The 19,825-nt window shown below is 46.1% G+C and overlaps 1 protein-coding gene across 2 annotated transcripts in view; it reads left to right on the forward strand.

Annotated features, from left to right (window-relative positions):
• Nucleotides 1-19,825, forward strand: part of MRAS (muscle RAS oncogene homolog) — a 42,095-nt gene that overhangs the window by 11,849 nt on the left and 10,421 nt on the right. The window contains exon 3 of one of the 2 annotated variants that reach the window (XM_067299263.1): nucleotides 11,500-11,713. In XM_067299263.1, coding sequence (XP_067155364.1) covers nucleotides 11,521-11,713 — 193 coding nt within the window. In that variant the 5' untranslated portion in view covers nucleotides 11,500-11,520. The remainder of the gene's footprint in view (nucleotides 1-11,499; nucleotides 11,714-19,825) is intronic. The other variant, XM_067299264.1, reaches the window with a different exon arrangement.

A 19,825-nucleotide genomic window follows, 5' to 3' on the forward strand; every position in this document is an offset into this window, starting at 1 on the left:
AGATCCCGATTTCTTGTTCTTTCTATGAGCCTGATATTTAAAAAGTGATACACAAGAGATGTAGCTGAGTTGCCAAGACTAACTAAGGCTAGCGTTTTGTCTTAGCGGTGTTTAAAAATAATGGCACCCTACAGACACAGGGATGGCAAATGAGACCACATGACTTTACTAGGAGGTAAAGTAAGGTCAGAGCAACACAATGCTGCAGCCCAGTATTTTGAGGAAAAGACCTTGATGTCTCTACCCTGCGGTGACTGCAGCAGGATAGCTGTACATCCTAGCTGTGTGATGAATGGAAGGAAAAATGGATCATTCTAGGCACTGAAGGCAGAGCCTAAGCATTTCTATGAAACTTCTCTGCAGAGGTCTACAGGGGATTAAAACTCATGAGAATCAAAGCAATGAAATGTGTTTATGCTAACACTCTGGAGAGCAGAGTAACTGAACCAAGACGATGCCCTGGCAGAACTAGTCAAGGACCAGGGACTCTTCTTTGAAAGTGGCTCTCACTTTGACCTCGGTAGTCTAGGTGAGCCTGACCTCAAACTCTATCCAGTTACTTTGTTTTGTTCAGTTCCCGCATGGTGTTATGTGGAAAATGACTCTTCCCGTTGGCAGAGTAGAGTAGGAGTTGCGCAGGCTTGTGGGAGCTAGCACACTGTACGGTTGCGCGTGTAACAGCATGTAGCACTGCATAGTTGTCAGCTGGTCAGGGTAGCCACGCACATCTCATCCCCCCGGGACAGCTGTCCACAGAGAATCTGACCCCACAGTTTCTGGACATCTGCTAGTATAATAATAACAATGATGTAACTGTGTGGCGTGTTTCACTGATGGGGATGCTAGAACCTTTATATATGGAAAAAGCAGGAGAAGTTACAGTTCGGTATGGGAAAGATGCTTTGCGGCAATGAGGGGTGTGCTTCTCCCTTTTCCTTTTAATTGGCAAATAGAAGGGATCTGTTTTATTAATGGAGATTTTTTTTCTTTTTAAGTTGTGAGTGATTTTCTGATGTGATTACACAGAATAGTGGTGTTTGGAGCCCAGCTGTGGTGCCTCAGTCATCCAAGGTGCTTTGAGTGCCATAGACTTTTGAGGTATGATTTTTCATAGCATACTAATCTAGTGAAGTGCTGTAGACTCATTTGCTGGCACTGTTTACATCCATAATGCAGCACCACCTGCCAAACCATGGAGCATAATGGAAGTGTTAATGAACGCATGTATATACCCTCCCACACTGCTACCAGCTGAATGACTTTAAAAATTGAGGCATGAGGGTTTAGACTGAACTTAGAAGGAAAAGGCTTAGTGTTTCCTAATGTAGGTCTTTGCTGAAGTTGAGGTGGTGGCCCCACCAGCCATGACCCCAGCCTGCCTGCACAGTTTTGAATCAGTTATTTCTGGCTCTGAATTACCCTCTGGAGGCATCTGTCTCTTTGCACTGAGTGACTGCAGAGGGAGACCACCTAGCTAACCTAACCAGCTGTGGTAGGGGTCTCAAGTTGGGTGAATTGACCTATAGAGTGGTTTCCAAGATGTGTTGACTTTGGGCTACTTCTCTCTAATATATGGAATTATCCAGTCATGACACCAAAATAGAAACCTGAACAACCAAGAGTAAAGCTGAGGTACTAAGCAGCGCTGACAGGTAAATGCTGGGACCTGGTTAACTCTTTTCTGACAGAAAGCCAGCGCTGTGTGCGGAGGGAGCTGTGCCCGACTCTGCTGCTGACTCGCATACACGCAAGCTGTTCCTCTCAGGTGTTGGCAGGGCAAACACGCTTGAGAGGAGCAAGGACTTGAGTCATGCATTTTTAAACTCTGTTGCTCAAGGGTGGTTTGGATGGTTGCCCGCTGCTTCCTTAGCACCTGTTTAATGTCTGAGCGTTGAGGTGTGCCTTTGCCATGGGGAGGGCCTGCCTGGACTGGAAGGGAGCACAAGGAGGGCAGCAGGGCAGGGAGCCGGAGAGCAGCCCAGGGTATTGAGGAGAGGAGCTCAGGAAAGGTGCCAGGGTCAGCCTGGCCCGTGGTTGAATGCTGGTGGTGTAACTCACCATGTCCTCAGCTGGGGTTGCGGGGGGAGTTGTGGCGTCGATGCGTGTTGCCTTGTATGGGGCAGAGAATGGGGCTGCACAGCCCTTGGCGCACTGCTTCTCGTCCCCTCTGCGCTCGCAGCTAGCCCCAAGCTCTGCCCATGGCTCCCCTTCAAGCAAGCCTGTTGAATTTTCCAAGTATGGAGTCGCCTTCCCAGCATGTCGTACGTAAATAAGAGGCACATGCTCTTGGCAGCTATTGTAATGAGCCTGGAAAAAATGACTATAGGTCCTAGTCCAGTGATGAGATTTTGGAGTCTAAGTGACAGAGTAATGACACTGACACAGAAGATGCCTAGAAAACAGCCTTCCACACAGTTCTAGGATTTGTAGCCCTTAAATTCTGTTTAAAAATGGCCAAGTATCTGTGTAAACCTGAAGATAGCTGTTCCTTTGTCTTCTGAGTCCACGTTGGCAAAGCTCTGCTAAAACTCCAAGCTTCAGACCTGCTTGGATGTCACCGACTAGCCGGGGTGGGGACTGTGCACTCTTCTGTATCTGTAAACGAGCATTAAATGATCTGCAGGTAAGCAGGAGGACTGCCCTCAACTCAGGAGTCTAGTAAAATTGACAGAGCGCCCAACACAGCCTTTCTTTTGCCCTGTGGCCTAAAAGTGTTGCCAAAAAATCTGTGGTGCTCTGTAGCTCACAGGTAATTCAAGGGAGCATTGGGGTCCATACACATATTTTTCCATAATATGGACAGCAGTAGTCTTTTTGCCTAGAAAGTATGTATTCTTGAGTCAAGTTTTGGAGACTTGCAGTAGAGCAAAGGTTTTGGAAATAGTCTTGAGATCCCCCCTCTTCTCGCTTTCTGTGTCCTCTTCTATTGCCCCCAAAAGACTCAGGCAGCATCATCCTGGGACTTCACAGGACTCACTCATCCCTGCGCGGAAATGCCATTACCAGGGACCTTCCCAGCCCTCAGCTCTTCACAGCTGCCTGAAGAGGTGTTTGCCAGGAGGGGAGGGAGTCTTTAAAAAGCCATTTACATCCCCAAAGACGTCTGGTAGCAACAGTAGAGATGTAAAAAGCATTAAATACCAAACTTGAGCCTGACTGGAAGACAAACTTGGAGCCAAGCATGTTCATTGATTTATGAGGAGGGTGACTGGAATGAGGTGTCCTTGCACCCTTTCCGTCCATAAAGCATGTCCAAAGCAAGCGTCGGTACCAGGCAGTCTCTGCCTCAGCTCAGCTGTGCCCGCGCTCTGCACGGCGTGACGTCCATGTGACCGCAGCATGGGATTGGGCCGAGAATGGCTGCAGCAGCCTGGGCTATTGCTTTGGAAACCTTGCTAAGCAACGTGACAGATTAGAAAGACTACCGAGGGCAGTGGATTTGGAGTCTTTTTATTGGTGTGTCAGCAAGCCGTGATGTGTAGGAGGGAAGCTGCCCATTTCCAGGGATTGTGTGAGCAGGAAGGGCAGTATTGGAGTTGCAATGCACTTCCTCCATGGCGGGCTTGTTCTTGTTGTGTTATCTCTAGCTGGGCAGGGCAGGAGAACATCTTGACTGTCTGATTTCTTGCTACAGTATGTTTAGGTCAGCTTCGTGTTTTCCATGATAACATAGGAGAGGCATTCCTGGCCTCACTAGTATAGAATTTTCAAGAGTAATACAGGAATCCGTCATCCCCTGATGGCTCCCAAGAGCTTTGGAAATAAATGAGTAAGGAAAGGGATGTTGTATTTAACTACACAAGAAGCGATGGAAGTAAAGGTAGCTGAGCCATCCACTTCCTCCATCTCTAGTCTAACGTGCAGGGATGCTTTCGTTTCTTTACGGAACGGTTGGAACAACCTCAAGTGGACAACCCTGAATTAAAATCATACACTTTTAATCAAGGTTTGATAAAGGAATGGCTCTTGTGGAGCTTTCTGTTAGCTTCCAAGTTGCATATCTGGATCCTCCTACAAAACCGCTAGTGGCAGCGCTCCAATTCGGCAGATGATCCAAACCTGACTTAAATGTTTTAAAAAATATCTGGCCTCTACATCTGACTGTTGGCTTGTCAGAATGACAGGAATCTTCTTACATACTTTGAAAAGAGCACTAAATCACAGAGAGAAACACGCTGAGGATTAATGGAGTTGTTGTGGGAGGTAGAGGAGGGCTTGGGGGAGGGAAGTAGAGTTCATTTCAGATGACATTTGTCAAGGTGATTGATGGGTACTGTGCTCTATTTACATGTAGATCAGAACACTGACAAGCACATGCTTAAAAGTAAATATAAATGAACCTTCAAGCCCAGCCAGGCCAAGGGAAAGCTCCTGCCATTCGTTACAGCTCAGTGCTACAGTGAGGGCTCTTCGTTACTGCCTAAAAATTCATTTGGGAGGGAGTGGGAAGGGCAGCCGCCTACCACCCAAGTAATTTTCAGTGACGTGGTTTTTTATTATTTTTTTTGTTGTTCAGGCTATAATTTTATGTTTCCTGAAATAACTACCAAGCATTCATCAGGCAGCTACTGCCTTTAGCTGCCTTTTGTGTGAATCTCAAGTGCTTCATTACTCCCCCGGTGAGTTTTCTTTCTCTTACAGTAAATCTGAGCAGCATCTGTGTGGTGGGGGAGGTGATGTGATCTCGGGTTGAAGAGAGAGAAGAGGTCTGGCTGTCACGGAAAGGCAGTGAGGAGTTCAGGGAGTGCTGCCCTTGGGGTCCAGCATCTTTTTGCCCTGGAGGAGAAGTCAAGACACTACTTCCAAGACCTGCAGCTACCTCCCCCAAACTCAAAATCTGTCCAGTTGCTGATCTTTATTCCTGGGTTGAGGATTTCATTTTTAAACAACAGTCAGCTTATAACTTTCTTTTTTCTTTCTTCTTTAATAATGCTCTGATAATGCTTTGATCACTGCTCCAAAAGGAGATGCCTGTAATTTCCTGTACAGGTCTTGCTAGGTGCTGGGCTCCATCAGATCTCCTGGAAGCTGATAGGAGTTGAGAGCACTCTCACCTGGCAGGATTTTTCTTATTAAAAAAATCTCAGAGTTAAAATTTCACTTGGATTCTGAACAGTTTAATGCCTGACGTACAAAGGGTGTGAGGCGCTGGCTTCCCTCGGGACTGATCTCTTCCATACTGACTTCCCACACAGTCCAGCTTTCGCCCTGTGCATCCTTTTTGAGGCACTGACTGGGCAGGAAATGCAGCAGACTGGAGGAAACCTGGCTGAGAGTTAATCATTTCTATTTAATAATAATTTGTGGTGGTTGTCCATACACCTGCAGGTCTTGTGGCTCTCAAAGGTTTGGGAGACAGTCATGCCAACTTGAGGAAGTAATTCCTGAAGTTTGTTCAGCTCTGACCAGCATGACTCTAGGGAGGCAGCTGCCTCCAAAAGGGCATGCGCCGTGTTTCAAGGGTTCTCAGGGGCCTCTGGTCCGAGGGATTGGCTGTGACATATGAAGGCTGAACTACTTTGGTACCTGGCTAGCTTCTCTGGGTGTGTCATGGTGGTTGTAGGGCTCCAGCCAGCAGCCTACAACAGGAACAGAGAGGGAAGTGTTCAGATCTTGAGAGTTTCAGCCCTGGAGGCATTGCACGGAGCTGCTAATGCTTGCAAAGTGGCTGGCTAAAAGGGTGTAAGCAAGTGAGCTACGGCTAGGGGAAGAGTTGTTATTTGCAACTGTAGGAGTAGTTGACAGACTCGGTGGCTGGTAGTCTTCCTCTGCCTCAGGTAAGGTTGGTGTCTTCAGGTACGCAGAGCTCTGGCAGGGAAAAGCTATCCATGGATCAAAGCAAGCCAACGGCAGACAATCCCTTGGCCATAGGCTGGTCAAATTGGTCAGCATAAATATATATATGAGGTTAAATAAGCTAAATCTCAGCCTGTTACTATGGGGGGCTGCAGGCTTACTGAAGATGTCAGTTTTGGAGAGGTGCAGCAGAGGAGGGAGCTGGTCGTTCCCGCACAGACCCTGCTCTAGCTTTCTCAAGGTTTCATAACAGAAATGAGCAAGTTGTGTCTCATGTTGCTGTGGAGACAGTAAATCATTGTCATGCTTGGCTTCTCGGTGAAGGAGCCTGTGTCTTTAATTGCACTAACCTCCCCTGCAAGTCAAAGGCTTGAACCTGCACCCATTTGCCTGTTGCAATGACTTTGGCCTGAGAGCTCTGCCTCCCTGAGAACAGGACTGGAACCGTGTATATGAGCGTTAGCATGTCCAGTATCTGAGTTAGATTTTATTATGGTGGTACATGGCCACACCTCTGCTTGGATGAGCAGAAATTGTAATGCTTTACACAAGCTAAGATCTGCCCCGCTTATATTCAGGATGAGTTTTGCAATGGGGATGGGGGTCAGATACACTATATCCATGCTGCAGTGTCCACTGGGGCCTGGTGGTCCAGTCTCATGGATTTGCTGAATTTCTCCATCCTCAGTACTTTTATATTACTTGGCTGCTCTAGACGGTTAGCTCAGCCCTTCTACTCCAACTCCACTTGCAGACAGATAAATGATGTTTTAAACATCCAGTCCATTCTGCTTCCGTATCCAGTAAGAGATCATCCTGCAGAGAAGGACTCAACCTCAGTGATGCTCTTGGGTCAGCATTTCTCTTTTTCTTTGCTATCTACCCCAGAAGTAGCCACATTTCTGACTGGCTCAGTGTCTCAGACTTGTGGTGTCCGGACGGGGATCTTGCTGGCATGTATGAAGGAGGCTGTATAAATCAGCCTACTTCCCGTGACTTAAACAGCCCTGACAGCATGCATCAGCCCAGCGTATGAGTTGTTCTTTTGGCTCCTTCAAAATAAACAACTATATAAATTGTAAGATGATTATCATCAGAGCTCATTAGCTTAATACCACATGCTGCTTTGTATTCAGACAATAGATAAAAAAAGGTCTGCGCTTCATTTTTCACAATCAGATTTACAGCAAACACGTTTATCCTTGCTCCCTTCTTTCCCTTTCTGAGGACTGTGTCAGTGCTCTTGCCGAAAAAGCATGCAAATGAGCCCGAGCCTTGTGCACTCGCCTGTGGCGACATAACCAGCTAGTGTAAAGCTCTGCACACCTTTGGGAGCATTTAATGTTTTCCAGCAGGTGACATACGTTGTTTTTAAGGTTTGATTTATTGGCTGGTGTGGATTATAAGCTCATCAATGCACGAGCTGTCGTCTTTCTTTGATTGTCAGGATAGGGCAGGTGGAGGTGTAGAGGGATTGAAGTATTTGGATTTTAGAGGGTTTTGTATTCCGTACTTGTATGTTGGGAACATGAGACCTGCCATCTCAGTAGAAGGAAGAGCGTTTTCAGGAGGATTACTGAGGTCTGGTGAAGATGTTTCCCTGTCTGGCTTTGGATCCGAGTGTGTCTTTTGGGTTCGGAGGGCACAATAAGGCTCCTTAACAAACACGTGAGGAATCGGAGCAGTTTGGCAGCTGTCTCGGCAGTCAGTTGTCACGCAGTCCCAACCTCCAGAAAGCTCTTCTGTTCCAAGTGACCCAAGTAACGGGCTTCTGCCCTGCAGCAGCCTCCAAAGAGTGCTGCTGGGGAAGGCCGTCGCGGCCTCGAGAGAAAGGCCGCGCTCAGAGGAAGGTGCCGTTTTAACGGCACGCCGAGCGTGGGCGAAAGGGGCCGAAGCAGCTTGGTTCGAATCGCTGCTGATGCCGTAGAAAGGGCCTTGTAGAAACGTTTAAACTCTGCTACCTCCTGACACTCTGACAGAAGTTTTCATCTGCGCATCACCTAAAATATGTTTTTGTGCTCAACAAACCAGCTTACAGCACTTTGGTTGGTTGGTTTTTAATTTATTTTTGTTCCTTACCTGCCTGCCGCCCCCGAATTCAGTTCTGGCTGCTTCTCTACAAGCTGTGTAATTCTTAAATCTGGTAACTTAGCCAGTTTAACCAAACTTTTGCAGACACCTGGAACCAAACGCCCTGGCTCTACCCATGCATGTGTTGGGCAGAGTCACAGTTTGTCCACTGGGCTAAATATTACCATAGTACTTGGGGAAGTGCTTAATGCAAGATGAGCTTGAGGCTTCTTAGGAGCGAGTTAAAGGGGTTGGCGAAATGTCTGTGAAAATCTAACACTTGTCTGCTGAGCAGTAGCTTGTGGTTTTGTGATGAGGTCAAAAATTCGGCACAAACGGGATATGTTGTTTCACATCTGTGGCCTTTCCCCTACCATACGAGTACAATTGCTCTTTCACAGGGCCTGTCCGGAGGCAGGCAGGGCGCTGACTCCCCGGCACTCCGCAGGGTAAATAAATACGGCTGAAATCTTGGCCATGGGCAAAGCAAAAAAATGCCATCGAATGCGCGGGGGTTGGGGGTGGGTTTTGTCCAAGGTCTCTGTCCTAAGGAGCCTGTGAAGAGTGTCTGACCCTAGCAGAATTGCGCTGAAAGAAAACTTGGTCTTCCGAGCAAAAATGAGCAGTCTCGTTGAAGTTCATAGCTTCCTGCAAGCTTGCAGCTGAGCACGCTGCTTGTCGACAGTGTGATCTTGTGAGACTTTGACGGTTCGTTTGCTACCTCTTCCCTAGCTGTATGTGTAAACAGGAGGAAGTCATTTACGTGCCCCAGAACTGGAATAAGAAACTTTTCCTTGGGATTAAGATGAGGCTCTGAATAACCCAGGTGGAGAGGTCAGCTGGTGCCTCGTCTCCTTCTCCCTGTCCAGCTGCTGTTGCTTGCCATGGAAATGCTGTTCTCAACAATTTCTTCAAAGATAGTTTAGAAAGAAGGTGACTTGATGTTTCTTCTTGCTCTGAAAATTTTGACTTGTCTCAACTTGGGCAAGAGACTTTGCGTTTCCTCATAGCCTCAGTGATCTCGCCTGTGTGATAACCTTCTTTCTCGCTCGTACAGGGTTTTCTGTTTACAGGAAAAACAGTTCCTTTAAATTGAGTTCAAGGAGAAATGTCCTGTACATGATCTTAATTAGAGGTCAAGGCATTCAACCTACGCAACATATGGATTATGCATTCTGCAAGTTATTCCTGTATTTGCAAAAGTCCCTCGGGCACAAGCTGCACCTTGTTATCATACATAACATGGTGTTGGGGAGGAAGGAGGAGAGGAGATTCCCTCATTTAAAAAGTTGAGGGATTTTTCTGTTATGGCATTGAACTGTGACTGTAGCTGGGGAGTTGTGTGCTTGTCAATAATGTGATTATAGTACAGTGATCAGAGGCAAGAAATAGTGAAGAAACGTGTCCTGGTGCCTACCTTGTGGAGAGAAAAAAGCACAAGCGTACAGCATGGTGGATCATTGCCGTTTCATTGCCTTTATACTGGTATGGGGCATCGCTGTGCTCCGAGTGTAGCTCTCGAGGCACGCTTCAGGTCGCTGCTGACCCTGGATATTTCGGGCAGACGTATTTTGGACTTGCAGCCAGAACTCCATGGGCTGTTCTGGCCTGAGGTGATCTTTTTCCCCTAAGTAAAATTTAAGCTCAAACCTGAATGTTCGCAGCTACTTTTGTCTCCTTTCATGTGTTTGCCTGCACGGATGGGAATGTGTGTGTTGGGAGGGAAAAGCTGATTAGTAGAGCTGTGAAATGACTGTGAAAAGCCCTTTCTCAAGGGATGGGGGTCTCCTGTGTAGAACAAGGAAACTGGGACCTCCTAGCATACTAGGTGAAAAGTGTCTTTATGGTTCAGTAATTTGAATTAAACTGAAATAGTGATTTGGAAGGAAGGGACTAGAGAAACCAGAAACTGAACTTTGAGGTCAGGTGTCTTCTTCTGTGTGGAATCAAACCATTAGGGGGTTTACGTTCTTTCCAAAAAATGGTTCACATTGGCTTTTGTGCCTTTTTGGAAATGAAGAGTTAAACATTTTCTTTGTAAAGTAGCAAAAAGAAACAATTTCTGGAAAAATGGTTTTGCTCTACTATAGGCTTAAATAAAATGGGAATAGTCAGTGGTCCCCTGGTCATTGGTGCCCTGAGACATCTCGGCAGCCGGCAGCGAATGGTGTGGAATAGCCCGGTTCTCGCTGCCACCTGTCAGCTTTGACCCAGGCAAGACTTGGCAACATGAAGCCAAGGGTGACTGGAAGGTCACCAGCAAAACCAAAATGGATCGTGGCAGGTGCCGGCGGACGGGCTGCTGCTTGCAGAAGTATCGGCCGGGGCTGCCGCCTGCGCTGTAAGGTTTGCATAAAGAGAGCTGGTATAAAGGAAGTGAATTGACCTTTTTTTGAGCCTGATCAGAATTAGGGTGGGTGTTTGTTTAAAAAAAAAAAAAAAAAAAAAAAAACCTCTTGGAAAATGGAATGGGCACTAAAATTTTGGAGTTGACCACCCCATTTCCTATGTGATTTGAGTAAGCATCGTTGTTGCCTGCGCATGGCGGGAGGGCAGGAGAGCTGCCTTTCCAAGCGGATGTACAGAACTGCTTGCCAGACTTTATTTTGAATAAGCGGTCGCTGTTATTGAATGCTGAAACGGCCAGTTCAGCCAGCGGCTGCCTCTTCTGCTTTCTCAGCACAGAGACCTGGGTTATGCACACACCCAAGTGTCAGTGTCCAGTTGCACCCGGTGTATTTTCCTCCTTTCTTTAAAGAATCGGTTCCTCTGTGGTTTACCCGAGATGGCAGGGAATCTGTGACCACACTGCAGGGGAAGCTGGTCTCCTGACTCGCGCGGCTGTGTCATAGCCACAAAAGCCAGCCTTCCTGCCAGCGCAGCTTTTAAAAAAAATTAAAAAAAAGGCAAAACAAAAAACACCTGTAGTTCCTGGCCTGCTGCCGGCTGTGCATGCTTCTTGGTTTTGTTTCTCAAACTTTAAAATGAGAAAGAAGAAAGAAGCTAAGTGCTTTTTTGTCTGTCAGCAGAGCCCGGACCAGACCTTTAGCTCCAGTTTCATTTATCACAGCCTGTTCTGCATGCAAATCTGGCACCCAGCAACCCAGCCCCAGAATGTGATGCTCTATTTAATGTTTGCTGTACACTGAGTTAAGCAGTGAAGAATAGCATGGTTCCAGCTTCTCAATGGGATTTGGTCTCTGGCAACTGGAAATTATTTGGAACTTGACAGCTGCATTGACCCGGGGTGATTTTTGGCATGGCTGTGTGGGCTCAGTCCCTGTAGGAAGGATATTCAGATGATAAGACTTCCACACACGCATATTTGGCGGCAATTAGTAATCCCTGTAGACAGGGACAGGAGTAAACAAGCCAGAGCAGCGAGGCCATCTGCGCTTCTAAGAAGTAATCCATCTGGGTTATGGTAGCGGTGGTTGGGAGCGTAGATGCTGCCGTCCTGTCCAAAAGGACTGTGGACATCAGAGTGCAGGACCAGAGAGGATAAATCCTGATGCACTGCCTTGGCATACTCCCTTCATTCCCGCCCCTGCGTTCCCGGGTGAAAAGACTGTCTTGTGCAAGTTGTCATCTTTTCATTGCCGATGAATGATCTGAGACGATCTCTTTCTCCAGCAGGTTTAACGTACCAGAAGCATGGCTACAAGTGCCGTTCCCAGCGAGAACCTCCCCACGTACAAGCTGGTGGTGGTCGGAGATGGTGGTGTGGGGAAGAGCGCTCTCACCATTCAGTTTTTCCAGAAGATTTTTGTGCCAGACTATGACCCGACTATTGAAGATTCCTACCTGAAACACACTGAAATAGACGGGCAGTGGGCAATTCTTGATGGTGAGCAAGCTCCTCTCGCGTTACTCTTTCCCTTCTAACTGCACATAAGCCCAAATGGACCTCAGTGGCTTTTACACCATGCTGTGGCCCTGTGGTCCTCCTGGTCCACAGTAGGCTCTTGGGAATTCTAGTGCAGGTGGTCCCATGAGCTTCTGGATTTGGTTTGCAGACGGCCTCCAGTAAAGCTTCTGCTTCCAGGTGTGGTGGTTCCAGTTCTGCACAGTATTGCTTCTTGTGGGAGCGTGAAAAGCTATAGATCGTCTAGTGTGGTGGTTTCCAGACTCCTTGGATTTGTGATATATTGTCAGTCCTCAAAATAACTGAGGGGTGCCTCTTTCAATCCTCTGCAGTTAATAAAAAGGGTTAGGTAGCGTTATGTAGACAGGCTGCGTGCCACTCTGGCCACCTCCTCTGTAACAGTTCGCCTACAGAGCCTTCAGCGAGGCTGCCCTATGCTTGAACAGCACTAGGAGGAAGAAAAATACGGTATCGTTTCTTTTTAAAACTGTGCTTTCTCCTCTGGAGTGATGCTGAGTTCAATTTGCTGCACCAGTCTGGTGAAAAACTCCCCCCAATCTTGTTAGAATATAGTTTTTGATCTGCTGTTTGCATAAGGACTTGCTGTAGTAAGTTAAACCTCACCAGGAAACAACCATCCCACAGCTTTGCAAACTGAGAACTTCACAACGCGAACTGTAGAGTAGGTCTGTGCACCAGCACCAAGCTGCAAATGGCATTTGGGGGAGGTGTCCACAACGTTATACTGTTGTGAGGTGGCTATTGCTAATGATGCTTCATTGTGGTTCAGCTTATCCCCTGGGAAATAAGAGTAAGTGGATAACTGAATGAGGGTTATAACCAGAAAGAACATTTAATGAAAAATGTTATCCACTGATAGTGAAGAATTATAACACCTCTTACCTCCCAACATTCAAAAATATATATATGTTATTTGATTATGCAGGTGGGGGTAAAACCCTATATTCCTTAAAACTGCAACTTATTAGTTTGTGCTGCAAAAGACAGACTGACCAGAACTGTTTAGTGAGTACAAATGGCCCTCCAAGGTCTGTAAAGAACAGCCTTAACTCAGTATTTTAAAAACCCTTAACCCTGCCAAGATTTGTTCATTTAAATATATTGGTAGTTGATCACTGATATGGGGGAATGTTTGTGAAATCGGTGCCTGAATGTGTCGCATGGTGTCATCTGCATCAGTGACAGCAATTCTCAATTAACTATCGCGTATAAGGTACCTATGTAATCTTATTTTTTAAATGTCAGCATTGTATAAAAGAAAGAACAGATCCTGCTGTAAATGAAATCTCTCTCATATGTCTCTTTAGTGCAGAATCCAGCCCTCTAAAATGAACAACCTTTGTCTTTGCTGGTGTGCTCGTATTCTGATATAACATTACCAGCTGCTGTACACACTGCTGTTGGTCAAAAGAGTGTATTTGTTGTAGATGATTTGGAAGAAAAAAAATGCATCTTTAACTGAATATTTGGAATTCTTGTTTATTCAAGGAGGGTGGGGAAATGACCTGAGGTGGGAGTGGAAAAAGAGGCTTTCTTCCAAGGAGCAGAAATTTAACCATTTGTTTTAATGAAAAAGCCTTTTTTTTTTTTTTTTTTTTACTCACATGGAGTTTAATGGCTGTACTGAGGCTGAATTGAATTCAGCTGTGGCTGTGAATGGCATGCCGGGAATCTCTGAATTTCAGAGTTCTTCTGCCCACAGATATCTTGCACCCATAGAAGTAAAACTGTGGTTTCTCCTTCCTACTGCATGAGATTTTGAACAATCACAATTCAGTCATTAGGTCAAAGAAAGGGAATATTTTTGTTTGGGACAGCATGTGATCTTTTACCATCTGCCCAGTAGAAACAGGGCATAAAGACTGACTATCACATGTGTCTTTTGCCATGGTTCTCTGTCAGAGGTTTTGGATCTCATGGTTTTGGAGCTCATCCTGTTCTCAGAGGTCACCATATACTCCAGCAGCTGCTCTTGTCATGGCTAAACATGGTTGCATGAGTCATTTATGATATAAAATTAGGGAGACACATGATGAAAAGCATAAAGATGCATCGTGATAAATACTAGGCTGTCCAGTTGTCCTTCATGGTCAAATCCTTTACAGACATATTTCTTCCAATGGTTGATGGGGAAAGGAAAGGGGAATAACCAAAAGAACCATTTGCCTCACCCTGTCTGCCCCCAAAATAGGAACTGGTTTCAGAGGATGAGACTACCAAGTGAAGCCTCAAGTGAGGGGCTTCATAAGTTTCTAAGTTTGCAGAAATAGTAATTAAAAACCCCCCAAGTGCATCAGCATCCAACAACTTGATTAAGAAAAAGAAAACACAGTCCATCCCCCCCCCCCCATGCTGTTGGCTGAGCAGTTCTGTGCAAAGCAGCTCTAGCATTTAGTATCTGCAATAGCATCCTAGCATTATGTTGTAAAAAAAACCTTTGTGCTAGCCAGCTTGCATAAAGCATTTGGCTTCTCTCCATAAAGACCTCCACCCACCCTTATTCAATAGTACTAACTGGCAGCAAGATGAAATGTTTGACTTGCATTTTCTTCCTTTGCTGAAATCTCTCACTGAAAGTGGACTTAAATGGAATAGGCTTTTATTTCAGATTTTAGAACTTGGAGCCAAACCCAAATTCAAACTCCTCTATTACATATTTGCTCTCTGGCATGGGCAGGTCTCTGTGTCTCTTTATTTTCTTATCAAAAGGCTGTGATAGTTCCCTGCCTCCCAAAAGACAGTGAGATTTAATGCTTGGTTTGTTCATATTCAAAACTATACAGGGTACTGAGTGGAAAAATGCTTTATTGGTGGTCTTAGGCCAGCTTTATAAGACCGTTATTGCAGTGTTTGGAGGACAAGTGTCACAGAGTGGAGCAGGGCACTTTACTCGAATGAGGGATGCACAGGCAATTCATGGCTAGCCCTTGGTTTTTAGGATGCTGCCTCCCCAACAAGGCTTTAAGATCAGCCTCCCATTTTCTCTGCATGTGTTATCCTCACTTATTTCCCGCTGTTCTTGCTGAAATTAGCATGGTGATGTGCTTGGTTAAATGCAGTCGCACGCAGGTGCTGTATAGATGCATCAGGTCAGAATTAAGTGGGTGCCAGGGTTAATCTGCTTTGATTAGCTGTTGCTCCAGTTGAGTTGCTGTCATTAATTTTGTACACTCCTTTCTGTGTGCAAGCTAACTTGGCAATCAGCAGAGAATTTCTTCTTACATGGCTGAAAAATGCCAGTCTGGAATTATTAATCTGGGCATGAAGCTGAAGTCGACTACATTAGTATGGCAAAAATTCCTAATGGTTCAAAATTCCTTACAGTTCATAAGCCATAGACAGATAAAAAGGTGGTGAGGAAGAGGAGGGGAAGAGACTATAAAACGGTCACTAATGCATCTTGGGCATTTCTATGAATTGGGCTTGACCTGGTGAGACTGAGCTTCTACCCCCATGTGCTCTCAGGGCTGAACACTTAGCTGTAAGTGGAGCTGTGCCACTTGATCCCAGTTAGGATCTGACTCTAAAATTTCCAACAGTCTGCTAGGGGAAGCAAGAAATTGTGCCTATGGATTGGATGAAAGGAGGTTGTGATCTCCTCTTCACTTTCCTTCCCCCCAGTATGAGTTAGATGCAACATCTCCCCTTCCTCCTGCATAAATTCTAGTCCTGCTGCTAGGACAGTTTAAAATTAAAGAGATGAAAATGGTCAGTTCTCTGAAAACCAGCTCATGTTGATCTGTGTATTTACCTTTCATCTATGTGGTCTAGTCATGGGGACTTCTTGCATAAGTCTGATTTCTAGCTCATCTGGCTTCTTAGAAGTCTTCTTCCTACTACTGAGCTTCAGTTTTCCTTTTTCTTTCTCATCCCTTTTCTTTTTGAGCTCCTCTCCTAATCCCTGGGCATCCTTACACTGGGCTGGACCTGCGCAGTCCTGTTGTTCGTACCCTGGGAATAATGACAAGTGCTAATCCTTCCCCTTGTGCCCTCACTCTTCATCATTTCCACAGTGTCTTTCATGCATCTCTTTCTGCAGAGGGTTTCTGCTGCTAGTCATCTTGGGACAGGCTGTCTGCTTTTTTACTTTTCTCTTCAAGAAGCTTGGGAACAATTCAACCAGGAGGCCAGAGAGATCGAAGGTCACTTTAGCCTCGCAGGCAGAGGGTTGGTTTGCGGCTTGCTTTCTTTTTCTCTTCAAATTTTGGATAGCGTCATTGAAAGAACTAAAATGCAAATTAAGTTTATACTTTTATTTTCTTATTTGTGCATACAGTATTTTCCCTCTCTTAATTGTTTGGATTTTGCAACCTTGAAAGAGGGTTTTTTGTTTTGGGTTGTGGGGGGTTTTTTCCTGCCAGGAAAATTTTGATGTTGCAACATGGAAAACACAAGGCTTTGAATACTTGCCCTTTGTTAGAGAAGGAACTCCTTTAAGGACTTGCATCTTTATTCTGTTTATTGATGTGGAAGTCTCTCTTCTGAAGGCCCCTCTTTTCTTTTTCCCTAAAGAAAGGGCAAGAATTCAAATACTTGGGTTTTCCATGTTATAACATCTGTGTATTTAGTTAGGGCACAGAACAAGGGCTCACAAAAGCCCTAGTGTTTCCCCGTCTCATGTTTTTCCCTGTGGAGGGCTCACATGCCGAGGGCAGTGTGGCCATATCTGCAAAGGAGTCAGCAGCATCAGTGACCAAGCGCTTGCTTCTCCTTGCTCGTGGTACGGGGACCTCCGATACGCCTTGGGGTGATTCAGTGTACAGGAATACAGACTATAACTAGGAGCCCCCTACACCCCATCCACTCAGCACCTAAAATACCAATTCCTCAGCTGAAGCATGGGGAGGCTGCCCTCTCCCACAGAGCTCCTCGTCAGGGCACAAGTCCAGGAGCATGAAGACTGTGTTGATGGCCTTCCTCAGCTTGAAAGTGTTTGGGCTGACTTGTCAATTCATGCCAAGTTTTCACTTGACCTTAACTGTCAAGCTGCAGGATAGCTGGGAATGGAGTTTCTTTCCAGCCCCATCTTCTGAAGCAGAGCTGCTGTGCAGAGCAAAAAGCAAGATTCAGACAGAGAAAAAGCCAAGAGGAGTCTGGCTCAGTGAGCCACTGCTGACAGCGTTCCCCTGACAGTGGCACGTTCCTAGTTCTGCTCTTTGCTCCAGAGACTGTTTCTGTATTTCACATTAAGAAGTGCCTGGAGTCCAGCTCTTCTGTGCTGCTTTTCTCCCTGACACTGTGAACCCCAGATTCCTGTCTGCGTGGGGACCCATCCAGTCCCTTAAAGGCTTGCACATATATAGCCAAAGGGATTTCACTACAGAGTACCTGCACAAATCAAGTTATGCCCATTGTGCTTGTTTCTTCTGAGCATGAGATTGAGGTGGGCACAAACAACTGCTTCCTGGCCCTGACCTTCTGTGGGACACAGCCGCATTTCTGGGTGCTGAAAGGCAAGGCTCTCCAAGAAGCATAAAGAGCTGCTTTCATGACTGGTTGCAGTGATGTGCAAGTCCCTCCTTAGAGTAGGCCACTGGCTTCTGATTTGAGCTGTTAAGCCCAAAGGCTGAATGATGGAAAATGTGTTTAGCCTACAGTATTTTTCTGGGTGTCTTCAACTCCTTAGATGCCGGGGCAGTGGAGATGCTCTCTTGAGTTGGTCTACATACATAACTGCCCACCAGTGTAAAGTTAAGGGCATAGGAGGGAATTTTGCCTACGTATGAAAAGAGAAGAGGAACTCAGCTGGACAACCAGATCTGAACTCCCTTAAGGTTGGGAAGGCTGTTTTGAATCTGAACATACGTATCCAGCCTACTATCTAGAAAAAGTAGTGCCATGCTTTAGGTTTCCTAGTGAATATGTCTCTGCCCTTGTCTTAAGTTTACATGCCTGTGTTCCCTGGGTGGGCGCTCAGAGCGCTCTTGGTTACGGTGCCACATAAAAAACATGTATACCGGAAGCACAAAGTGCTTCTGTTTCGGGCTACAGCGATTCCCAGGCTGCCATGTCTGCCTGGAAGTGCTTTCTGTAAGCAGCCAGGCTCTTGCCTAACCCATCAGGATTCAGAGGAAAACGGGGTGTAAAGCTCTAATGGGGCAGGATTCAATTAGCGTAGAGTTCATCACAACAGTTGTGGTCGCATCCACTGAAAAGTGGAGAAGGAAGCTATCTTGTTGCTCAGCAGCCTCTTACCCATGAAGCCAGAGACCTCAATGCTGGGTGCGCTTAGCCTAATTGCTTGCAGGTTTTTCTCCAGCTGATTGCACGATAACTCTGTAAAATGACGTTTCCATTGCCTTCATTGAATGGCTATCGCTACTTCAGACATAGTCATTGGCTTTTCTCTCTTCACTGTTCACCCAAACACTTTCTTTAATGTGCCTCCTTACTTCCTCTTTGGTCAAGTTTGTGGGAACTTAACCAAGTTTGCTCTTGGAAGTCCTTTTCCATGTATTACACAGTTTATGAATTTGATTCCAGTTCTTGGAAGAATGAGGTAGGGGAAAACCTGCTGTGCTTTGTTCCAGGCTTATTTCCACGTTGGCTTTTATGTGTTGCCAGTGTGGCAACTGCCAGTAAGAGGCAACTGCTGATTTAAAGAATACCAGAGGAAGAGAGTGCTTGCAATTTTTCTCTGCTTTCTCTCTGATTTTTCTATGTCTTCTGGCATCCAATCTGTAGAAGCTGGGATTTTGAAAGAAGGTGAATGCTGGCTAAAATCCCAAATCTTCTAACCCCTTTGGGAAGCCAGTCAAATCACCTCCCCCTTTCTGCTTGCTGCTTTCCCGTTGCCATATGCAAGAATCTTATAGAAGTTTTTATGCCACAAGATTACTTTGGAAGTTTAAGTAAAGCTGCTAGCACCTGACCCTTTTTCAGAGCTGATGCTTTCCAGGATATGGTCCCATTCTGTGTACAAAGGATCCAGATCACTCTCTCCTCTCCCTGAATTTTTTCACAATTTATGTAGCACAGAACTGTTAGGATTGTGTTTTTTCATCTTTAGAAGAGCTTGCTGAGAGTTAAAGCAAGGACATTTTTTGGCCAACCACATGACACTTAACTTTGCATGAATAACCATCCGAGATTAACTTTAACCTTCACTGCTGCATGTCTTTTTATTTCCAAAGTGCTATTGCCGAATGCTGCCTGGGCTTGCTTGCCTTTCTATGAATACTGTAAGTGAATTCCCTTTAAATAGCAGCTGCTGATGCAGCAGCTCTGCCTGTGTTTAGTGCGATGCCATGGCAAACATCCAGGCGAGGCAGGAGCACAGCGCCGTGCTGTCGGTCTGGTGTCCGTACAGCCCTCGGCGCCCTCATAATTTCAGACCGCAGTGCCCAGGTCCTGCTGTCTCGTGGAGCGGGGGGACAGGAGCTGCAGTTGGGTCTATGGGTGCGATAGAAATGGGAGAGCTGGGGGCCCTTCAGATGTTTCATGGGGAGGTGGACAGATTCCCCCAGCAGGACAGAAGACAGCAGGAGCAGCACCAGAGGTCATGTATGTGTGAGAGGGATGGGAGCTGGTGTGCTGGTGTCAGCTCGGAGACCTGCCAGCCCTGCCCTGATGTTGCGTCCAGCTGGGGCGAGAGTCAGATGAGGGCAACCCAACCTCTCTTTATATGTTGGGTGGATAGGAAGGATTAATTTCCTCTTCCATCCTAGCCACATGGTCTTGGCCTTATTCCATGCTAGCTCTTCTGCCCAGGGCATACAAAATCACCAGTGCAAGTGGTGTGTTTGGGTTGCTTTTTTTTTTCTTTTTTCCTTTTTTTTGCCTTTTTTGTACAGTCCTTAAGATTAGCCTGTATGCCCTTGAGCTGAGACCCTTGTTCCCTAGCTTTAGAGGAGTGGAGCTGCATAAAAGGCTACAAAATGACACCCGTGGCTTTCCAGCAAGTTCAGCTACTCAACAGGCAAGCCCAAAGCTCAGGGTCTTTGCAAGAGTCTAGAAGCTCTTCTCATTGTAGAGGATCCTGGAAACGGCCATTCACGACAGAACAGCTATGGGAGACAGATGAACACGGTGACAGTTTTGGAGGGTCAGCCATTACAAAATACGGTCTCCAGG

The sequence above is a fragment of the Apteryx mantelli genome, chromosome 6 (assembly GCF_036417845.1).
Source record: "Apteryx mantelli isolate bAptMan1 chromosome 6, bAptMan1.hap1, whole genome shotgun sequence".
NCBI lineage: Eukaryota > Metazoa > Chordata > Aves > Apterygiformes > Apterygidae > Apteryx > Apteryx mantelli.